At 41.8% G+C, this 20,818-nt stretch overlaps 1 protein-coding gene across 1 annotated transcript in view; it reads right to left on the reverse strand.

Moving 5' to 3' along the window:
• Positions 1-18,142, reverse strand: part of RALBP1 (ralA binding protein 1) — a 33,596-nt gene extending 15,454 nt beyond the window's left edge. The window contains exons 1-2 of the mRNA XM_082295768.1: positions 17,983-18,142; positions 512-805 (exon numbers count right to left, since the gene is read on the reverse strand). Of these exons, the coding sequence (XP_082151894.1) occupies positions 512-755 (244 nt within the window). The 5' untranslated portion in view covers positions 756-805; positions 17,983-18,142. The remainder of the gene's footprint in view (positions 1-511; positions 806-17,982) is intronic.
• Between the last annotated feature and the right edge of the window lie 2,676 nt (positions 18,143-20,818).

Raw genomic sequence — 20,818 nt, forward strand, 5'->3', positions numbered from 1 at the left:
TGGTGCAGTGTGGACATGAAAACTTGGGATAGTACAAAAGCAAACACTGAATAAGGGAGACACATGGGAAAAGGGCTACAGTTGTTGAAACTGACTCTTCCAAATGCACAAGTGTACAATTCAGATCAAAACCAGTTTTATTCTAGCTAGCACCTCAGCTATGATTAAAAATGGATGTATTTGGAAATATACTTGAAAACCTCCACTTAGAATGTGAAGAAGAACCCCATGCCAGGATTTACCAATGCATCATGAAAGGTTTTGGATAAATGGGTTTATTAGTAATTCTGGGCACATACTTGGCACCTGTATCTGTGCAACAAAAAAAAGTTAAGCTGTGGAGTTTTTTGCAAGAGAAACAGGTGCTGCACAAAGTCTGTTTGTAGCAAGCTAACTTCCTCCACATTGAAACAAATTTAAAAGAACCCACTGGGAATACCAAGCAATTTTGAGAGAGAAAAAACGAGAGAACTTGAAAGCACTGAATTAAAAAGAGAAGTTGTCTACTCACTTCTTTTTTCTTTTTTCTTAAATTTTCCTTTCTTCTTCCCATGCTCCTTTTCATCATCAGATACTATATCTGGAGGCTCATGTAAGCTGTCGTGAGGTGGTGAAGGCTCACCGGTGCGGTACAATCCCGGGAATTTTGTAGGACTGATTTCTTCAGAGCTGGGAGTACGAGCAAGTCCCCCACTGTGTTCTACCCGACGGTGTTCACTGGGGCTGCTCGTGGGAGGCAGGAAGCACTCGGTCATTCTGATACGCGGATATCAAAGTGAAATCTTCTGCTACCTGTCCATCACACCTGCATAAGAGGAAAACAAAAAGAAAACCCACACAATTTTAAGCAATGGGTTTCAGAACACCTTGTTTAGAGCACTACCCTGAAACCATAAACAGCAATACCTTCTACAATGAGAGTTCCAACTTCTGTCAAGACAAAGTAAAATAAATCAGGTCTGAAGCTCAGTGTTTGCAGAATTTGTTCGTTAACTCCTGAGCCATATTAGCATGTGAGCTGCCATTTTAGCCATTTCTTCTTTATAACATACAAAACATATATTAAGTATCTGAATACTTTAACAGTTGAAATAATTCTTACAAAATTCATAGGCAGCTTGCATACTGATTGGTAGTATTTACTACAAATTAGTTTGCTGACTTTTAAAATTTTTTTGATATCAAACAGATTTGCCTGGAAGCTCAGAGTGTTTGTGAGCACTGTCCTTAAGGCAAAGATAATTTTCTTCTTTCCCAAGCATATTTTATAGATGCAAATAAGAACTTGCCTAGCCTGTTGCAATAAGGGGGGGAAAAAAAATAAATAGAGCTAAAGCAAATCCATCTTTTAATTATGCTACTGCAAATTAAAGAAGGTAAAAAAAATAATGATTATGCTTTTCTGGTATATACAGTAACTTCACCTTTGAAGAGACTGTATCAGGTCATCTGCACCCAGATGCTGCTACACTGTTTGCTTGAGAGCTATGGCCAAATAAAAGCTTATACAAAAATTGCTGAAGGAAGCCAATGCATACATTCTCAGCAGTGGAACTCATCAGCAAAAAAACTGTTCCTAGCACAGATAAATGTCAAAAATTCCACATAATGGATATGCTGCACGGGACACCACACCTCTGGAGTCCACTTGTCTGGATTTGGCCCTTTGTATCTAAATGGTCACAAAGGATTTTGTTATATTCTGTTTTTAATTCATATCAAATACTCCACTGCCATGATTATTTGATACTGTGTTTAAACAATTAAATGGCATGTTCAAACATGGGATTTTATGAGAAATGTCCAGGTATGTAAAGCTTCAGAATGACAGCTATCAAAAAAGGTCAAAATTTTCAATTATATAAGCATTTTCAGTATTACCACTGACAGACTGGCTTTACTATTGTATTTCATCTGAGTATCAGAATGACCTGTAAAATTCCTCCTCAGTACATTTGCATTTCATCACCAACTCCTCCCCCTGCTCCAAGAAAAACAGAACCCAACATATCGCACCAAGAGCTTCTAAACAGTAGAGAGTATTTCAACAATAACTCATGGAATTATATTGGAAATATTACATATAATTTTTTTACATGAATAGAATGGATGGCATCTACAAATCAATCCACATGTTGAGTGGACAAGATGGGCAAGTGCACAGCGGGCAAGAACAATGTGTTGCAAAAGCACATGAACACTGCCCTGGAAAATGAGGACACGCAGGCTTTGCCTGTGGAACCCAGCAGAGCTTCTGGGACTAAGAAAGCCTTAACCCATACATTCCACAACACTCTTCAGCAGTACTGCTCAGCTCCTGGGCTTTTATTTACAGATTGGTAGCATACAGAAAAAATATGACGTGGTATTGTATTCTGTCCAGTTAATAATTATAGATGAGTCCAGCTAAGTGCGTTCTGGGGAGGGTGGTTGGTTCACTTTTTTGGGGGTTGGAATTTAAAAAAATTTTTTTTTAATTCTCATCCTTCAGCTCTCTGTATGCAGATCAGAGCGAAATTTTACAGTATGTATGCAACAGTATCTCCCTACAGGAGATCACTCACAGTGCTTATGGAAATTACCAGTTACTCAGATCAGAATTTGAATAGGGCCCAGTAAGACACAGAATTATGATGAGAAACAAAATATTCATCAAGTCTTTATTTAATACTGTTCATTCCCTATTCTGGCTGAAGTGGAGGCACTGGCTAAAAATTAAGACAATGGGGTATATTGGTAAATGCAACAAATTAAGACTATACTTATGTTTCTTACTTTTTTCTTTTACAGCTTCAAGAAAGCATTAATTTCCTATATGTATCATTTTCTAGGCCTTTAAATAAGGGAGAAATTCTATGATGCTCAAATTATATCAAGACCTACCAGCAGGAGAGAACCTTTAAGCCTACTGAAAAAACCTCTTCCACTTTCACTAATGGATGTTAATGTCCTACTGCCATATAAATCTGCCCATTTCCTCTGACTTTTACAATTTTCTTCTGACAGCAATAAATGGCGAGACTGAAAAAATCCTGGACCTTCTAGGCATTTTGAGAAGGAGCATTTCTAACAGGCTTGCTCTTCTGCCAGCTTCTCCCTCTCAGACTTTTTCTTCCCAATCTATTACTGCTTTAGTCCTGCCTCTCTGCAGCAGGTCCCTTCCCTCAAACTGCTTCTCTTCACCTATGCAGTTCTCATTTGTCAGGAGAACTGACAAATATTGTTATGTCAATAACTCACATGCTGCCACATGTGGAAGGTCACACTACTCCCCCCATCAACTCTCCTCTACCTCCAAGTCCAGCAGTTTGCTCTTTTTGAGATGATTCAAGTTGCTAGCTGCTCCAACAGGCTTCTGCTGCTGAGCTGGCTCGTGGAAAAGCTCAACAAGCGCTAACAATGAAAAGCAGAGAAGTGGCAGAACCACGATGACAGGAGTGCAACCTCTTTCTCTGGGCACCTGTTCTGTCATACTGCACACACATCTTCATCTCCTCAGATTTCAATTATTTCTTACTATTTGTAACTTCAAGCTTTGATTTCTTTACTACCCAGTGACAGTACTCCCATGGCTCTTGTCTTGACTTACTACTCTGTTTCACCCTCAGTGTGTCACAGACGACCTGACCTTTGTCTGCTTTGGTCTCTGTGACTCAAGCTCAGTTTCCCACTTTTCCCTCATCTTGTTTTTATTTGGGTGGTTCCTACTTTCGTGCAGCACACCACTTTCTTGCAGATGAAGCTCTCTCTCTTCTTCCTCTGTTTCTTCTATCTGATTAGTTACCAGTTGCCACCTCTTCCTGAATGTTCTCTGCTGCTGTTTTTTGTTACCTCATGATTATCTACTTAATCTTTTCACCTTGTCCCCATTTTTCCCACTGGCTCTCAGTGTCTCCCCAATATCACAAGAAGTCCCTTCTTACCTCCCTGCCAAGAGCAGGCTCCTTGACTCCCACCGCTTCTCGTTCACTTGACATTTGACTCCTCTTCCACTGAAGCCACAAATGCTGTTACATGACAGCATTAGAGAGCTTCTCGCACTTCAAGCACCTTCTCAGACCTAGCTACTTTATTCAGTACTCCCAAAATGCAGTTTCTGAACCAACTTCCTGCTCAACACTGAGTCAAGCCTTCCGAATAACTGAATATCAAATATAAGCCTTCACTGAACATGGGCAGAACCATGACCTTTCCTCTATTCTCCAAGGAAATACTAAATTATAAGAGACTTTAAACATGGAAAGAAGGTACATCATTAACACAAAATCTAGCCATCATGCCATCACCATCTTCTAGACCATAGACCAAGCACAGGAAAGTAGGCTGGGAAAAGGAAGGGAGATGCCTTCACAGGTGAAATAATGTGGTTTTCCAAGTCTCATATTTGAAAATAACTGAACTTTTTCCGAAAAAAAAAAATCAGTCTGAGCTACATATTTAGTAACTAAAGATGAGGTTTGGAAAAACCATAGAAAAGGGAAGACAAAGAGACATGACAGCCAGCTTTAATAGATCTCACTTTCAACAGCGTGTCATCTAAGTCAGCATGAACACATTAAAGAGAGGCACAGTCTGAAAGACCAAATTCACAGCTCTTTCATTCAGTACAGAAGGCTTCATTATTTCTGTTTTGCACTGAGTCTGTACTGTGACTCTGACAGCAGCAGAAACAGGTGACTGCATGCACAGATGTTATTTTGTAAAGCTCCTGGGCGGAACAAAGGATGTGGAATTTTTCTGCAACAAGTATTATGCAAGACCACATCTGACGCACAGTGGGTATCCCCCAGTCATTTCATTTTGCCATAAAAGAGACCCTCTGAATACCTGGGTGTCACATTGAAAATAGTCCCAAGAAGTTAATAATCAAAAGATGGAGGCAGAGTGGGAACACTCACTCAGCTACCAGTACCTGCTCAATCACAATTCTCCAAAAGCAAGATGGAGAACACAGCAGTACCTCACTCATCATCACAGACCTTCAGTCCAAAAGATCTGGACATGCATGAAGGACCTGGTTCTTGAAGAAATGAGGCACACCATTTTTGGACAAAAAATATCCTAGTAACAAACATGCTCCATTTTGGAAAGTAATGAACCATAAGAAGAATAAAAAATGATCAGTTGTGGGCTAAGTATGTCAAAACACTTCAGAAACCATGAGTGGTACTCATATAATTGTTGAGACTTTTTAATAAGATGAGAAGATCGAGTTAGAATTTATTTACCAAGACTATCCAACGTCTGTGTTGTTGCAGGAGACCCCAACACTGTGTCACATCTCAATTCTGTATCTATTGCATTTTTTACAACATACTGAAAAGCTTAATACAAATCACTGCTTTCATTTGAACACTTCTTAGACTGAAATGCTGCCATGCAGTCAAATGTCAAAATGACATCAGAAGCCATCTGTTTCATTTAATAAGCAGTGGCCAGGTATAAAACCAGTGCCCTTTCCTTTCTTTAATAAGGTAACATGGTCATGAAAGGAGAAGGAATAGGGAAGTTCTTCATGTAGACAGGCAAAGCAAGTTTAAAATTTCACAAGTCACAAGTAATCACACAAACACAGCATTAAGTAACTCCCCTGTGAGTCACACACTCTTCAAAATTGGCAAAAATTAAAGCCTCAAGAAGGGACTTCACAAAGTTTTTTTGATAAAAAGAATAAAATACAAATTGTTTAGCAGCATTCAGCTCCTAAACCTCAGATTACTTTACAGGATATGTGATGCCATGACAATGTTGGAAAATTTACTTCAAAGGAGGCTGTATAATCATGCAGTTCAAGTCACATAGGAGTAAGCTGTACATTTTTCAAATAATGCCAGCATCAGATCAGCTCTAAAGCTACAAAAACAGCTTTTGTGTGGTCTCTCACTTACCTGGGGGTGGATAAAGTCTGCCAGTTACAGCACCATCCAAGGCATTTCAAGTTCTGCTCTGAGAGTCCATTCCAGCTCAGGAAGAGTGATATACAAACAGATGAAACTACTTAGCTCTCAACAATCAGTGAGCTACAGGCCACATCCATATCAGAGTGGACTCTTGGAGGAGCCAGCTCACATTTAGAATATGCAGCTGTATCCAGATTATTCCCTATTATTGAGGGTATTCCAGCTCTTCAATAATCTAATCAGTAAAGAGCCAGCCTTAAAACAAATAATTAAATAATACTCTAGACATTTTAGAAATATCAAAACCAAGGTTTCCAATCCCATTATGATAAAGTTTTGCAATCGCATGAAGATAAAATCTCCAGATATGTGGCAGCACGCGCTTTCCAGTTTGGTTCACTTCAGGGAAAACAGTATTACAGCCCCTAGCTCTGTAGAGCTCCATCAGGATGCAACTCACAGGCTGTTTCCCAGAGACACATCTTGGGAAAAACAAAAATTGGACCCCTGGAAGGGGATGGTTGGTTAAATGCTTTGCTCCAGGAGAGAGCACATTGAAAAGGGATGGACCAGGACTGCCTAGGAAAAGCCCCTGTCCCATGGCTCTGCCTACTGCACTGCCTATACCATCACACTATTTTGCTGTAATATCCTATTTCCCTGGAGATGCAGGCTGTGACAATTTATATCCCACTGTCTGTCCCACTACCTCTTCAAAGCAAGTAGTCTACAAGAAAAGTCTGGGCATAAATCTTTGTTACAGGGTAACAACCAAAGCCCTATACAGAGGGTACAAAAACTATGCCCCACATGTGGCTCCCCCCATATGGCTCATTACCATCCTTCAGGGATATCCCTGCAAGCCCTGCCACATGTCTTTCCCCAGCTGAATCAAGTGCCATGGAAGCAGTTTCAAAGCAGTGCACTACATTATGATCATAACCAAATATTTAAGAGGCATTCTCGCAAATAACTGTCCAGCTAACGAGGTGTTTCATTGCTTTGCATGGCAGCTTTCTCAAGTAACAAGCAGAAGGCCTGGACTCCGCTCCACGAAGCAGATGGGCACTGTACCCAGACCAGACTTCTGCAGGAGTACCTTGACTAATCAGCCAGCTGCATTGCAACTGCTACTGCCCACCCTCAGAATAATTTCTTGTTCTTCAAACTTCTTGGCAATGTGCTACTCCACTGCACAGGACTCTCTGTTTCTACCCCCAGTAAATCTTGCTCTTGGTTCCCATGGTCTTGTCAGCACAAAGTAATCCAATTCCTCCAGTATAGTACTCAAGCCCCGTACATTAGTTTCCTACTCCATGGTTTAGTCACACTCTTCCCCAGGCTCTCTCCATTTGCTTCCTCATCCCCTTTCCTGCAGTCCAGTTCCTCCACCATCAGGGCTGTACCTCCTCTATCTCACAATCTTTTCCTCACCAAGCAGGTGTTCACAGCCTAGACCTGTGCAACTCCAGTTTCACCATTCCTGTCCTCCACACCCAGTGTCTCATCTAACCTCACCTCTTGGCTGCTTCCTGTTTCCCAGGCTTCTCTTGCCACCTTCTATTTCTCCCACAGTCAGTTCTCATTAAAACTTCTGCAAATTATGGGCCACACATAAGCAAGGCAATCTGGGAGGTCTTCTCCTGCCAAATTTAGGTTTCCCCTCTAAATTACAAGTAGCAGTTGAAAGATTTGCCTGATTACCAAAATATTCATTATTACAGAAAATAGGTATTTTCTTGCTAGCTGAATTCTCAGAAACAGTTTGAAGAATTTGGTTTGTGCTTTAAAAAAAAAATTTAAGTATCAGCCTCTGAAACAAAACTTTTCCATCCAAATTAAGATATGGTAGCTTTTGATAAGAGCTGAATTACTGAGAGTTGAATTGAATACTACAACTGTCTTGCTAACATATTGAACCCTCCTATACTTCTGAAAACCACCACACTGTGCAACATATGTAATACCCACTATTGCCTAGACTGGCCTTAGAATTATTCCTGGTGTGACAACCCTGCCCCTTCTCTCTTGTCCACCTCTCCAAATTTCCACTTGTACCAGTGCTAATGCACATAAAACAGAACAGAAAGTTTTACTTTTACCACTTAACAAAGGAAGGCAGAAAAATACAACAAAAGGTGTGCAGTTTACTTTCTTAACAATCACTATAAACATAGTATCACCACTGGTTTTGTTTGCCGTCAGGACTGCATGCAAGTTTTTCTACAATTCACGTTTTCTGACAAGTCCTTCAAAGAGTTGTCTAATCCCTAGTCATCAAAGGTCTGCAGCAAACTGTACAGCAATTATGATTTATCAAATTAATATTAATTTTTATACTGTAATCAGTTCTTGGGCTGGATCTATTTAATGACAAATTCCCCTGATCGGAGATTTAAACTACAGCATCGTCCCATCACACTCCAGTACCTGAATGCAGCCAGCTTGAGAACAGCTGCCAACTTAGTGGAGTCAGGGAAAAAAACCCATAACATCCTAAACCCATGACTGGTTGAGCTGAATGTACTACAAATGCTGTTAAAAAAGCAAGTGCTATTCAGACTAAAAAATGCAAAATGAAGCAGAAGAAAAATCAATGGATTTATCATGAAATATTTTACAGGAGTTTTAAGCACTTCTGCTATTCTTTCAAGTGCATCCGCAGACTATCCGTGACAGATCAAACAACAGAGAATGGAATCTAGTATTCCAGAGAGGCCAGAGCTCTGCATGTTCAGTTCCAACACCCAGTAAAAAACAACTAAGCCTATTAAAGCTCTAATTTTGGGGTTTGTGGGGGTTTTTTAAGAGTGTCTTAGCTAACACATGCTAAAATAATAGAAATGACAAGGGTAAACAGCAATTATCAAAGACTCTTTGCTTTGGATTTAACAGTCGCAACAAATCTGGGACATGCCCACACACCAGAAATGTGCAATATAACACACTGGCCTTTCTGTAACAGCAGTAATTCACCTGGCAAATTCAACAGCAGCAGTGGAGACACAGTAAGGCATTGTGAGTCTCCTGCCAGCAGGTAGAGTTCAAGCTCTGCGGAACACTCAGCCGACTTGTGCAGGTAAGTGCCGTGCTGCTGCACTACCATCATCTTTCCTACCCACGCCAGTTACAACGAAATCAGGAGCTGTGTGTGTCCCTCTACAAACATCACTTAACTGGTGTCTGCTGGTGTGCCCTTTGAGAGCCCTCAAGCAGACAGAGTTCCATAGGGACAGAGCCTTGCCACACTCTGTGTCTTATACACTCAACTGCATAAACCTGCTTAACATGTAGAGGGAGCGGCAGAGCACGGGTGCTGCCCAGAGAACTGCATGCTGAGTCCAGGCAGTGTCGCTTTTTAATCCACTATTGAGATATCATCTTTCTGACTGGATATAGAAAAACATCAATTAGAAGCACCATGCTTCTTCACTGAATTGGGTCAATTGTGACCATTATTTTATTCACAGAATTTTCAAACATCATTAACTTTGCAGAAGTCACTTTATAATCCTTTACCTGGAAGGTCAGTACAAACAATCCAGTTTACCTTACCAAAGGCAAAGAATATTCAATTCTAAGGCCTTATCATTTCCAGAAAGAAGCAATTTCTGAAAGCAGATTAATGACACACAAACCTTTAGGGTTTGAACTATGAAAATTTAAGTTTCTTATGCTTTATATTGAATTTTTGCCACCATGTACTGAACACAGATGAAAAGATCTATCAATTACAGGCTGTCACTTCAACTCTGTAGCATAAGGAGAAGCTAAGAACAGCTTTGCTTGATCTCTTCATAGTGTGATACACGACAGAGATGATCAATTTCCATGTATGATTTTTTTCATGTTTAAAACCCTGCATGTTCCAGTGTAACACAGGCAAAACATATTCAACTTTTAGTGAATATTAAACAGAACTATGGTGGTTGAGATAAAACCCATTCCACCATAACAGCAGAAAGGAAAAGTAAAAAAAGACTTTGATCCAGAATCACTGCTTATATAACAGCTTCTCTGATTATTTTTAGTGATTCTTTAATAACTATGTATATCAGCTGATTATTCTTAGTGATTATTTGATAACTATGTCTACCTGCATCACCTTTGCTTTTGGCTTAAGAGTCCTGTTTATTATCAAGCTAACATCAATGGCTATTGACCTGGAAGCCAGCCTTCACTGGTTTCTTTATTAAGCCCAATTTGAGTAACACCAAGCACAGACTGGGTTGCATGCAAACGTTTCCCCAACTTAACAATAATGGATCGATGTGTAACATTTCTGTGCTCCCAGAACAGCAGTTTTTAGCACAGCCTTATTGTAGATGCAGTTCTACCCACCAAAATGTTTTTTCTGACATGGCTTGTTTCATTTTGAGATCTGTTTTGAGACATGCCAACAAAGTAATTGTTTTGCTGATCCATGTTATGTCTACAGCAGGAACCTGTGGGAATAGATGTCAATGTCATTCAAACTCCTGCTATACGGAAAAGAAAATTTTTATTTTTAGCATGGTATCTTAAGTTTCCATACAAGAGTAGGTCTATACCATCTCCTCCTCCCAGACATATTCCTATTAATGCCAGTGACAACTCTTCATCAACACCACATGAAGGATTTAGCCTTTCAGCAAATTTCTGAATTTTTAGTTATTTTTTTCAGTACCATATGTAGAGATGGGATTAACAAGTTCTGTTTTCTCTGTATGCCCCAGATTCACTCAATACCCAAGGGGAAAGTCAATTTAAATATTTACAAGCTCAGCAGATTATTAATTATGATTAACATCACCACCTCCAGGGCTGAGATGTTGCAAAATGTCACGCATGTGAACACAGAAAACATTCGCAGATAGATGCAAGGCAAGGTGCAGCACCACCCACCATGGGGCAGCTGTTGGTCTCTGCAGAGAAAGCAGCAATCTGTCATCCATTAAAATGCCAATTACTGGAACAGCAGCAGCACCCACAAGTTCACAGTATTTGCCTTGTCTTCTATGCCAATTTACCTAGTAAACAGCCTTAGAAGAAAGCCTACATGAAACACCAGCCTTCTAGAAAAATGTATAAACATCCTTAGAATTTAAAATAAAATTCACATATATTTTCTAAAACAGGCTTCATTCAGCTTAGTCTGTAGCATCTACTGCAGCAATTTTCAGCAATCCTATGTCTTGAGAATATCACAAAAAAACCCCCATACCTTAAGAAATACACTGATGGATGTTCTCAACTTACTTGCCAAATATAACAAAAATTAACTGAATAATAACACAAATACAACATTAAAAATACAAATGCTCCACAGATGGAGGAGAAGTTTGGCATTTGATAGCACAGGACCAAACAATTTCTGATTGCCATTCCAAAATGTTGTATTGCCTTGTCTAAACATAAGTCATGCTGCTACAATTAAAATTAGAGTAGACAGTTTAATGGAAGCCCCAGTACACATAAGACCAAAGATGGCCTTTGTCCTATCCCTCCCTCAAAAGGGGATAAACTGCCTCCATCAGTGTAAGGCAATTTTAAGAGTGGTGAAATCCTTGCACATAAGTACTAAAGCCCACCAAATGCAATTACCTGTCAAAATATCCACCTACAACTGACTGTTCTAATGATACACACTAACTGCAAACTTTTTTGACATGTTTGTGTATCTTTTAGATGTCTTCAAAGTTCGACTGAAATAACATTAAAAACTTACTTCCTAAAGGATTTAAAGATAAAAGATAAAGAATGAGCAACCAAAAGAAGCCCATAGAAAACTGCAAAAAAGTTTGATCATAGACCACATAAGATATCATAAAATTGCAGCACATAAAATGAGTGACGCAGGTAAAACTGATGTACCATCTTCATTGCTTTTTGGTGGTGTATACAGGTCCTGGCACATTCAAAGATACATTTGTGAAAGCCATTGCCAGAAAATTAGTTCTTAATTATCTCTGTGAAGGAACATGCATTTAAATATATATATCCTAGTATATCAGTCACACTAATTTACTGAACCATCCAGACAGCAAAGAACTCCACATATTCATCACTTCCTCTTTCAGCTGGAAAGTTGAATTTTGTTTCCTCCAACAACGTTTCAAAACCTGACTGCTTAAAAGGCATCTGCTCACTGGTGACACACATTGTATGAATTTTGGAGAACTGCAACCCCAAAGTTCAGGATGAAAACTTCAGAAGCATGACCTGTGAAAGATCTCTGCATCTAAAATTAGCAAGTGGCCAGAACAAAGCAAACTTAGAGAACCTGTAAAGATTAAAACATCTGAAGAACAAGAAAAGTTAAAACCATTAAACTGATATAATTCAATGAGTTTCTGGGTAAATCTGTTCAATCACTTGGTATTTCCCCTCCCCAAGCTCTTACATTTTTAGTCCATTCAATCAATTAAAAATATCCCATAAAAGATGAAAAGCTCTTTAGGCTATCTTAAAAGAACAGCATCTCCTTTGAAGCCACCATAAGATTGGAAGAGGAAATGACACTTTTCTTTTAATCCAATTTTTTAAAAAAAGGTATTTTGGGTTTTGTACAGATTAGCATTACACTTTTATATATAGCATTTGGTTCACAATATTAAAATCTACTGGAGTAGTACAAATAGAGTAAAATATCTTGTCAACTTAATTATCTTTTATCAGTAATTATACACTACATTAATACACCCAGTATCAAGTATGTGAAAGCACTATATTGGACATACGAAAACATTAATTGAGAATTATGAACTTCCACAGTATTCATGGTAGAAAACTACTACTACCATGAAACGAGAGAGTTTCATTGCTGGCATGTTCAACACTAGAATTTACACTCAGCACGCAATTTAATTCATGGTAATAAACTCAACGAAAATTTATTTTCATGGTAACATCCAGAAAAATTCTGCACCTGACTGCTGATCTTCATTTACAAAACACAACAGGGCAGGCTAGAAATGTTAAAGTAGCAACAAGCTTCACCACCAGGGTAAGTTAAATGTTAAACTTCACAAAAGTCATTACAGGATGAACATTAAATTATAGCTTCAAACTCGTAGGTGTAACTCCCATTTTACAAAGTTACGTATGATTTTAAAGAGAAATAATATCCTGGAAGAATTCTTACTTATTTTTTTGTGAGAAAGAGAAGCTGCAATTTTTATCACTGTGATATCTCTTTTCCCACTAGTGTCAAGCTAACAGAATTATCATCTTATGTTGTGTTTTCAAAAACCATTCTTCAAAGTCTGGTAGTAGAGTTCTATGATCAGTTCCAAGAGCTCCTTTCTGCCAGATGTCCTGACCTCTAGTATTAGAAAAAGCCCAGCGATCCCACTGAACTGTAAAACAGGAAGCAAACTTCATGAGTTGCCTTCACCTAGATAACAGAAACCTGTGAAATCTTCATACTAGAGAGGACAAAAATGTAACAAAAATACATTTTATCTATACATAACTATAGGAACTGACTCAAGAATAAGTCACTGCTAAGAAATGTAAAAAACAACCAACATGCAGCTAAATTTATTTTCCTTAAAATAATTTCCAGTTTGGTCCAAACTTGCATTCTGATTTGGAATGTCAAACCTTACCAGCCAGCACTCGCTCCTCTTTCTTCCTCTCCAGCAACCATCTGGCCGCTCCCACCTCATGCAAACAGCCATCACTCATCCCTTGCTTTCCTCGTGTGCCTCCAGAGACCAGAATAGCCAGTCTAAAAAAGCTCTGTTCCTTGTGGGTGAGAAGGAGAATAAAGACGGCAGAGTGGATATGAGGAATCTGCTCCTACTGTTTGGGAAGCTAACCCCTCCACTGCAATGAAGGGTGGACCTATTCCTATGAAAAAGTGTAGCCCCCAGCAGCCAAAATAGTGCATCTCTGCACCTTCACATAGGGTCTTCCCCAGCACTGTGCTCCTGTTGGGCTGTAGCTGGCAAGAATCATTAACCATTCCCTGCTTCCTCCAGGGAAGACAGCAGCCTAGATGGAAGCAAGGCAGGGATTACCTACAAGGTCACACCATAAATTAATGTGTAACACATAAGGATCATAATCCTTCTTTTAAAGAAATTTTCTCTTTGCACTGATTGCTTAAGGTCTGTATTTCTGCCCATCTTCCTAGCACTTACAATAAATGGACAGATGGCAAGCTCTTAACGATTAAGGACACACTAGCACAGACAAAGTGACTTACATCACATTCCTCAATTATTATTATTATATCAGAATAATTGCATTACTTTATTCTGCATGTAGAAAACAATACTAAATTTGCTTATTTAAAATACAACATTTTCTCTACAAATATTTTTTAAACTGGGCTAAATATCACAATACTATTAACACACATTAACAATTCACTACATTTACTCAGATTTACATTATTACTGTTTTAGCATCTGGCAAGCACTTTTTCTTTATTATTATCAAATTATGTGTTTAGTAAATAACTAGTTGCTATTTTTTAGTCAGGATCCTACACCAAGCTGCTTCTGAAAGAAACTGGGACATCTTCATTATCTGTACTTTTGTTTACTTAGTATCACAGGAACTAGACAAGGAAAAAATACTAATCATGTTTTCTATTTAAACACACCTTAATTAATTATCAAAGGAAATACTCCTCATAGGTAGTGAACTGATTGCTCTAAACACTGTGATCTCACGGTTTTGAATTTGCAGATCTCAGTCTCTGATGCATATTTGGAATTCATCATTAGATAAGAAAAAGAGATGCTTTCTGTGCTTTTTTAATGCACAATTAATAGTAAACAACACTAAGGACCCAGTTACACATTCCAAGTATTTTTGCTCAGACACATTTCATTTAGGCATTAAGTGTTGTTTTTACCTTCTTATTATCCACTGAAGTCACTGTACTTCATATTTATCTTTTTCACAAATTCTTCCCTACTAGTTCAAAATTGTCACAACACTTTACTGATAAAACCTAAATAAATTTTTCCTAGAATATTATCCGGTAGTAACAGCACAGAATAAACTAGAAAATCCTTGGATATATTTGAGCCAAGGGTTGCGTGAGCCAACCTACCAGATCACCACTCCTTACTTGCATAATACCATATACAACCTCCACTTCCCAGCAGCTGCCCCAAGTAAGCAGTCATTCCCCAGTTTTTACTGCAGCCTCAAGAAAAACTGGAATCAGGGAGCACTGGATCCCTGCTGCTGTTCAGCTTTGCAGATTTGCTGTTGCTGCCACCATCAAAGTGGTGGTCCTCCACACCTTCAACCAAGTTTGTGTTCCTTGACATGAAGCCCAAAAGGTGAGGGATGGCTGGGATGAGAAGGGTAAGTATGGACAGGAAAGGAGTCATACTCTTTCTTTTTCTAAACTCAACCTGCATCCACTACCCTTCTGGTTTTGGTCACGGCAAGCAGATGTAAAACTTATTTGGACAGCAGTCACCCCGCAACACCACCACAACTGAGGATGCAGCCTAAGTAAAACTTCCTACTCCGTAAGGTACTTCCAGCCCAACTCTGGGCCCATTTGATATACTTTTAATATTTCTTGAGCAACAGTTTGAAAACTATGATCCATGAGGCTCTGGAGAACAGCAGAAGGAGATGATGAAGGATGGCACAAAGCAAACCATGACTAGTTGTAAGGGTAGTGAATCATTCACTAATTCAACATAATCAGATACATTCGTTCACAGACAAGCTTCGTAGATTATGCTACACTATACTACAGTAAACTGAAGGTAAATATCATACCTTCATATCATACATACACATCATATATTTTGGCATTTTGAGGCTAGCTACACGACACCAAGCTTTACAGAAGGAAAGAAAATTAGCATTTGTTGGTATTTACTGCTGAACAGCACTATCTTCCATATTAGTCTAAAAATTGCCTGTAAGAAATAGCAATGTTTACTCAGGAAATATGCAAACCTTTTCTGTATGAAAATACAGCTAAAACTTACTGGGAAAGAGTGCCTGAAGGGTACAGTGGAGATCAGAACCCCAAAGTGTTAGATGCAGTATTTGTTCATGTCGGCTTTGCTTTAAGGACACAAACAGAATCAAGCCATGCAGCTCTGAAGCAGGAACACAGTTATTGCAATTCCAGGACAATATATTCCAGTGTAGACATGCACACATCAAAAAGGAAATAGTCTGCCATACAGAAAAAGAACTTTCTTTCCCACATAACTACAATCACACCAGGGGTTTTACAGTAAAATCCTTACTTTGGGGAAAAACCCCACCAATCCAAACTACAAAATATGCCTGCCCACCCCTGAATATACCTTAACTAAGACATGTGCCAAAGTTGCACATGGAGTATCAAGATTTGAAGGCAGCTATTCCTATGCTCCATGTCAGATGTGGGAAGACTAAAGAAACCAACTTATTTTCTGCAAGCTAGAAATAAGATCCCTAGGCCAGGGAATGTAAAGTTCCCTACTTCACCATAATAGACACTCTACTCTTGATGTAGTTAGCTAGAACATTACAGCAAGGGGGTTAATAAACCTCTCACACTTAGAAGTACTAAATGCTCAAAACTACAACTGTTTGGAAGGGCTTTTTTAAATTTCTGTTTATTTCTCTGTAGGAAAGAGCTCCCCAAGAGCTTGTCACACTGACTGTATGGATTACACACAAACTGCACTGAAATGAACTGAAGCACAGCATCATTCACCATAAGCTGCATGCAACACCTCAAACAACATCAAAACCCAAACCTAAGGGATCTAAGGGATCCCTCTGCCATTCTCCTGCAAGCTCATTAATAAATTTACATCCATTACCATCCTGCGTCATATCCAACAGAGCCTTAACATCACTCCTGACAGGGTGCATTACGGCAATGCTGAGCACTCATGGTAAGCACTTCAAGCCGTTTCCAGATGAAACACTTTTAAGAACGCAATTAGGGCTGTCTTCCTATGCTGGAACAAGGGACTTGCACAAATCACCCTGGTTTATGCAGCTGGCAAAAAGGCCTTAGCCTAGGGGTTTTTAAATGATTATTTCCTATTAACAATTATCATTAACCTCAGGGACATCAGGGTGGGGGAAATCCAAACCACATCATTCTCATGAGCAGATACTTTTGGCGTGGATTGTTGGCATTTTCTTTGTCACTTGTTTTAACATCTGTTAGCACTTAAAAATAAGATGTATTTCCTCATACATCACCCACTGACATATCCTTGGAAGTGTTCAAGGCCAGGCTGGATGGGGCTCGGAGCAACCTGGTCTAGTGAAAGGTGTCCCTGCCCACGGGAGAAGGGTTGGAACTAGATGGTCTCTGAGGTCCCTTCCAAACCATTCTGTGATTCTATGATGAACAGTAACACAACACTTTATAAACAACATTATCAGGTAGGAAACACGACATCCTTAGAACCTGTTAACCACATTAGATGCAGGAAATTCACAATAACGGTAAATTTTCTGGGTTTTAAGATGCGACTTCTAGGTGAAGGTAAATTAATAAAAATCCCTGACTTCTCCCTCCCCACAAAAATAACAACCCAAAACGACCTCGCAGAGAGCCAACCCACAGCCCAGCACGGCTCTCATCCGAGACTGAGCTGCAGCGAACCCTGCACGATCCAAAGGCAGCAAACGCTTAATGAAACAAGGTGCCCGGCGCCTGTTCCCGTAAGGGCAGGAGGGACAACACGGCCCGTAAGTACCGCACACGGGCAGACACCCGCCCGGACGGGGAACGGAGGGAAGGGAGGAAAGGAAAGGAAGAAGCAAGGAAAGAGAGAGGAGGAAAGGAGAGACGGAGCAGAGACGAGAAAGGAGGGAAGAAGGGAAGGTAGGGGAGAGGGAGGGAGGGCGAGCAGCGACCCGAGAAGCAATGGGGGGAGCCTCCCAAGGCCCCGCCCCTCCCTCTCGAGCAGCCCGCGCCGGCCCCTCCCCCACCCGGCAGCCGCGCGCGCCGCGGGGCGGTGGCGGCTCGCGCCGCCAGTTGTGTGCTCCCCCTCTTCCTCCGCCCCCGCCCGCCCGCCCGGACCCGGAACGGCCCCGCGCCCCTCACCGGGGTGTCGGGCCGGGTCGGCCGCCCGTCCGCCCCCCGCGCCCCCGCACTGACCGTCGGGGGGTCCCGCTCGCCCGCGCAGCGGCTCCGCCTCGGCCTCACGCGCGGCGGGCACGCCCCGCCTCGCGCCCCATCCCGCCGCCGCCACCGCCGCCCGGCGCTCGCAGGGACGGGCGGGGAGCGGCGCGAGCTCACGCCACCGCGCACGCGCCGCTGCCTCGCTCCGCGCGGCCGCGAGGGCGGGGGAGCGGGAGCGGGCGGGCCCGGTCTACCCGCGCGCGGAGCGCGACGGGAGCTGTAGTTCCCCCCGGGGGACGCTGCCGGCGGGGGCGTGAGGTCGCTGCCGGCCGCCGCACTACAGCTCCCAGCAGCCGGCGCGCCGCGGGGGGGGTTCCAGCTCCTTTGCCCCCCACCGCTGTGGAAGCCCTCGGGCCGCGGCGGCGGGGCCCGGCTGCCTGAGGGGACCCCGATGAGATACGTATGTGAAGCTCCCTCAGCAGCCGCCGAGAGCCGGCAGGCAGCAGCCCCATCGCTCCTCTGGGAACACAAGGAATGTAAGAATCCCTGGGCCATGAGCTGACAGTGGCCCTTGTGGCCAAGAAGGCCAATGATATCCTGGGCTGTATTAGGGAGAGCATTGCCAGCAGGTCGAGGGAGGTGATCCTGCCCTTCTGTTCAGCCCTGGTGAGACCGCATCTGGAGTGCTTTGTCCAGTTCTGGGATCCTCAGTACAAGAGAGACAGGGAGCTCCTGGAGCAGCTCCAGTGGAGGGCAACAAAGATCATTGAGGGGCTGGAGCATCTCTGTTATGAGGAAAGGCTGAGGAAGCTGGACCTGTTCAGCCTTGAGAAGGGAAGACTGAGAGGGGACCTCATCAATGTCTATAAGTATCTGAAGGAGGGAGGATGCTAAGAGGATGAAGGCAGGCTCTTCTCAGTGGTGTCAAGCAATAGGACAAGAGGCAATGGGCAGAAACTGATTCGCTGGAAGTTCCACAGGAAGTGGGTATGAGGAAGAACTTATTTACTGTGCAGGTGACCGTGCACTGGAAGAGATTGCTTAGAGAGGCTGTGGGGTCTCCCTTGCTGGAGATATTCAAGCGCCATCAGGACACAATCCTTTGCTATGTGCTCTGGGATAATCCTGCTTGAGCAGAGAGGTTTGACCAGATGACCCACTGTGGTCCCTTCCAACCTGACCCATTCTGTGATTCCGAGATTCTGTTGGTGGTGATTAAAGACAGGTATGGCCGAGTGAGTTATGAGATTACACTTGTCAGAGTGGGAGGTCAGCAAACACCAAAAGCCATCAGTCTCAGTGTGGGAGCTGATACAGCCCCACCGGTGGGGGTACCTAGGCCACCTTCCCTTTGATGTTGCTGCTGACAGAATTCCATGTCCTCAGTTCACATGAAAACAGCTACTGGCGCTGGCTTCATCCCACATAACAAACCTGACCTCCTGAGAGGAGTTACCCACTCCTCTCTACCACTTTCTGGAATGTGAGGGAAATTGAGAAATGCTCTGGATGCCGCTCAAAGCAACCTGTGCCAAGGAACACATCCCGATCTCAAGCTACATCCTGTTTACAGTGATGTTGTAAGGAATTTTGTGGGGTTTTTTTCTCTCTTACAATGCAAGTTTCTGTTACATTGAGCACCTGCGTAATTTGAATCCCTTTCAGGTTTTCTCATCAACAGGGCAATTTGTTTCAGTCAGAAGCAGGGCCAATTCATTCCCACAGCCTCAAGCATAATCCCCGGCCTATTGGACACATTAATACTGTGGCAGCGTGCCACCTGCTCCATTTATTCACTTGAGACTCAATGCTGCTTAGTCCCTGTCGAATGAGCTCTTTGTGCCACCTCCTGCGGTAATGTAAAAGGTCCCCCACAGGAATTTGTGCTATTCAGTGGAAGATACAAAAGGGAGGGTTGTAAACACTCTGATTAGTGTTGGAGCACAGGGATATTGTCTCCACCACGTATTACATAACCTCGCAACTTCCAATCTCCCTCCTCCTCTCCAGAAGAAACAGTTTAACAGTAAGGGCTCACCAGACTATTTAACTTAACATCACAGCTAGTGTTTCTTTTTTTGTTATATGTAAAGGCCATCCTCCTCCTGGCTAAAGAAGAGAGAAGGGTTAATTCTGTAACATCCCGTAGTAACTGGAGATGGTTGCCCTAGAGGATCTCCACTTGAAGTGACAGTGGCCAGAGGCTCTCAGCTCTGAAGAATGTGTATTATCAGAGGCTGCTGCCAACAAAAGTTCATGCACAATGGGCCCATCAGCTAATGAACCCAGAATGAATCTTCTCCCAGATTTTGAGGACAAACAAGCGATTGTGTGCAGTGCCGACTATACCAATTTACTGCCATGTGAAACACATTTGGATGATTTCTGACTTGCAAAATTCACTGTGGTCTGAGGCAAATTTACACATACTGAGGTACTTTCTTACACCCTCAGCTTGCCCCACATTCACTCAATAAATTCTTACTGCTTTAAAGATGAAGCAAGGATTCTGAGGTGGGAAGCTCTTTGCTTGGAATATCAGTCTCACTGATGTACCTGAGATTCATAAAAGTAATAAAATAATAATGCAGGGGAGCTTCAAAAAGCCTTTGGTCGGGGAAAGAAAAGGGAAAAGGCATAGCTGTGTTAATAATTCCTTCCTCCTCCTACTATTTCAAGAAAGCTAGTTCTGGGGTTGAGGTTGTCCTGGAAAGATGGGCGTCTACATGGGCTGTACCATTCTGGGCTAACTTTAGACATACTGTGTAATTCTCCTTAGCAATAAAGGAATACACAGCAGACATAAAAAGATTTAGCTTAGGAAAGAAACTAGTTGGCCACATACTGAAACAAATGTGAAACAATGAGAGCC

This window comes from Coloeus monedula (genome assembly GCF_965178545.1).
Source record: "Coloeus monedula genome assembly, chromosome: 1".
Classification (NCBI taxonomy): Eukaryota; Metazoa; Chordata; class Aves; order Passeriformes; family Corvidae; genus Coloeus; species Coloeus monedula.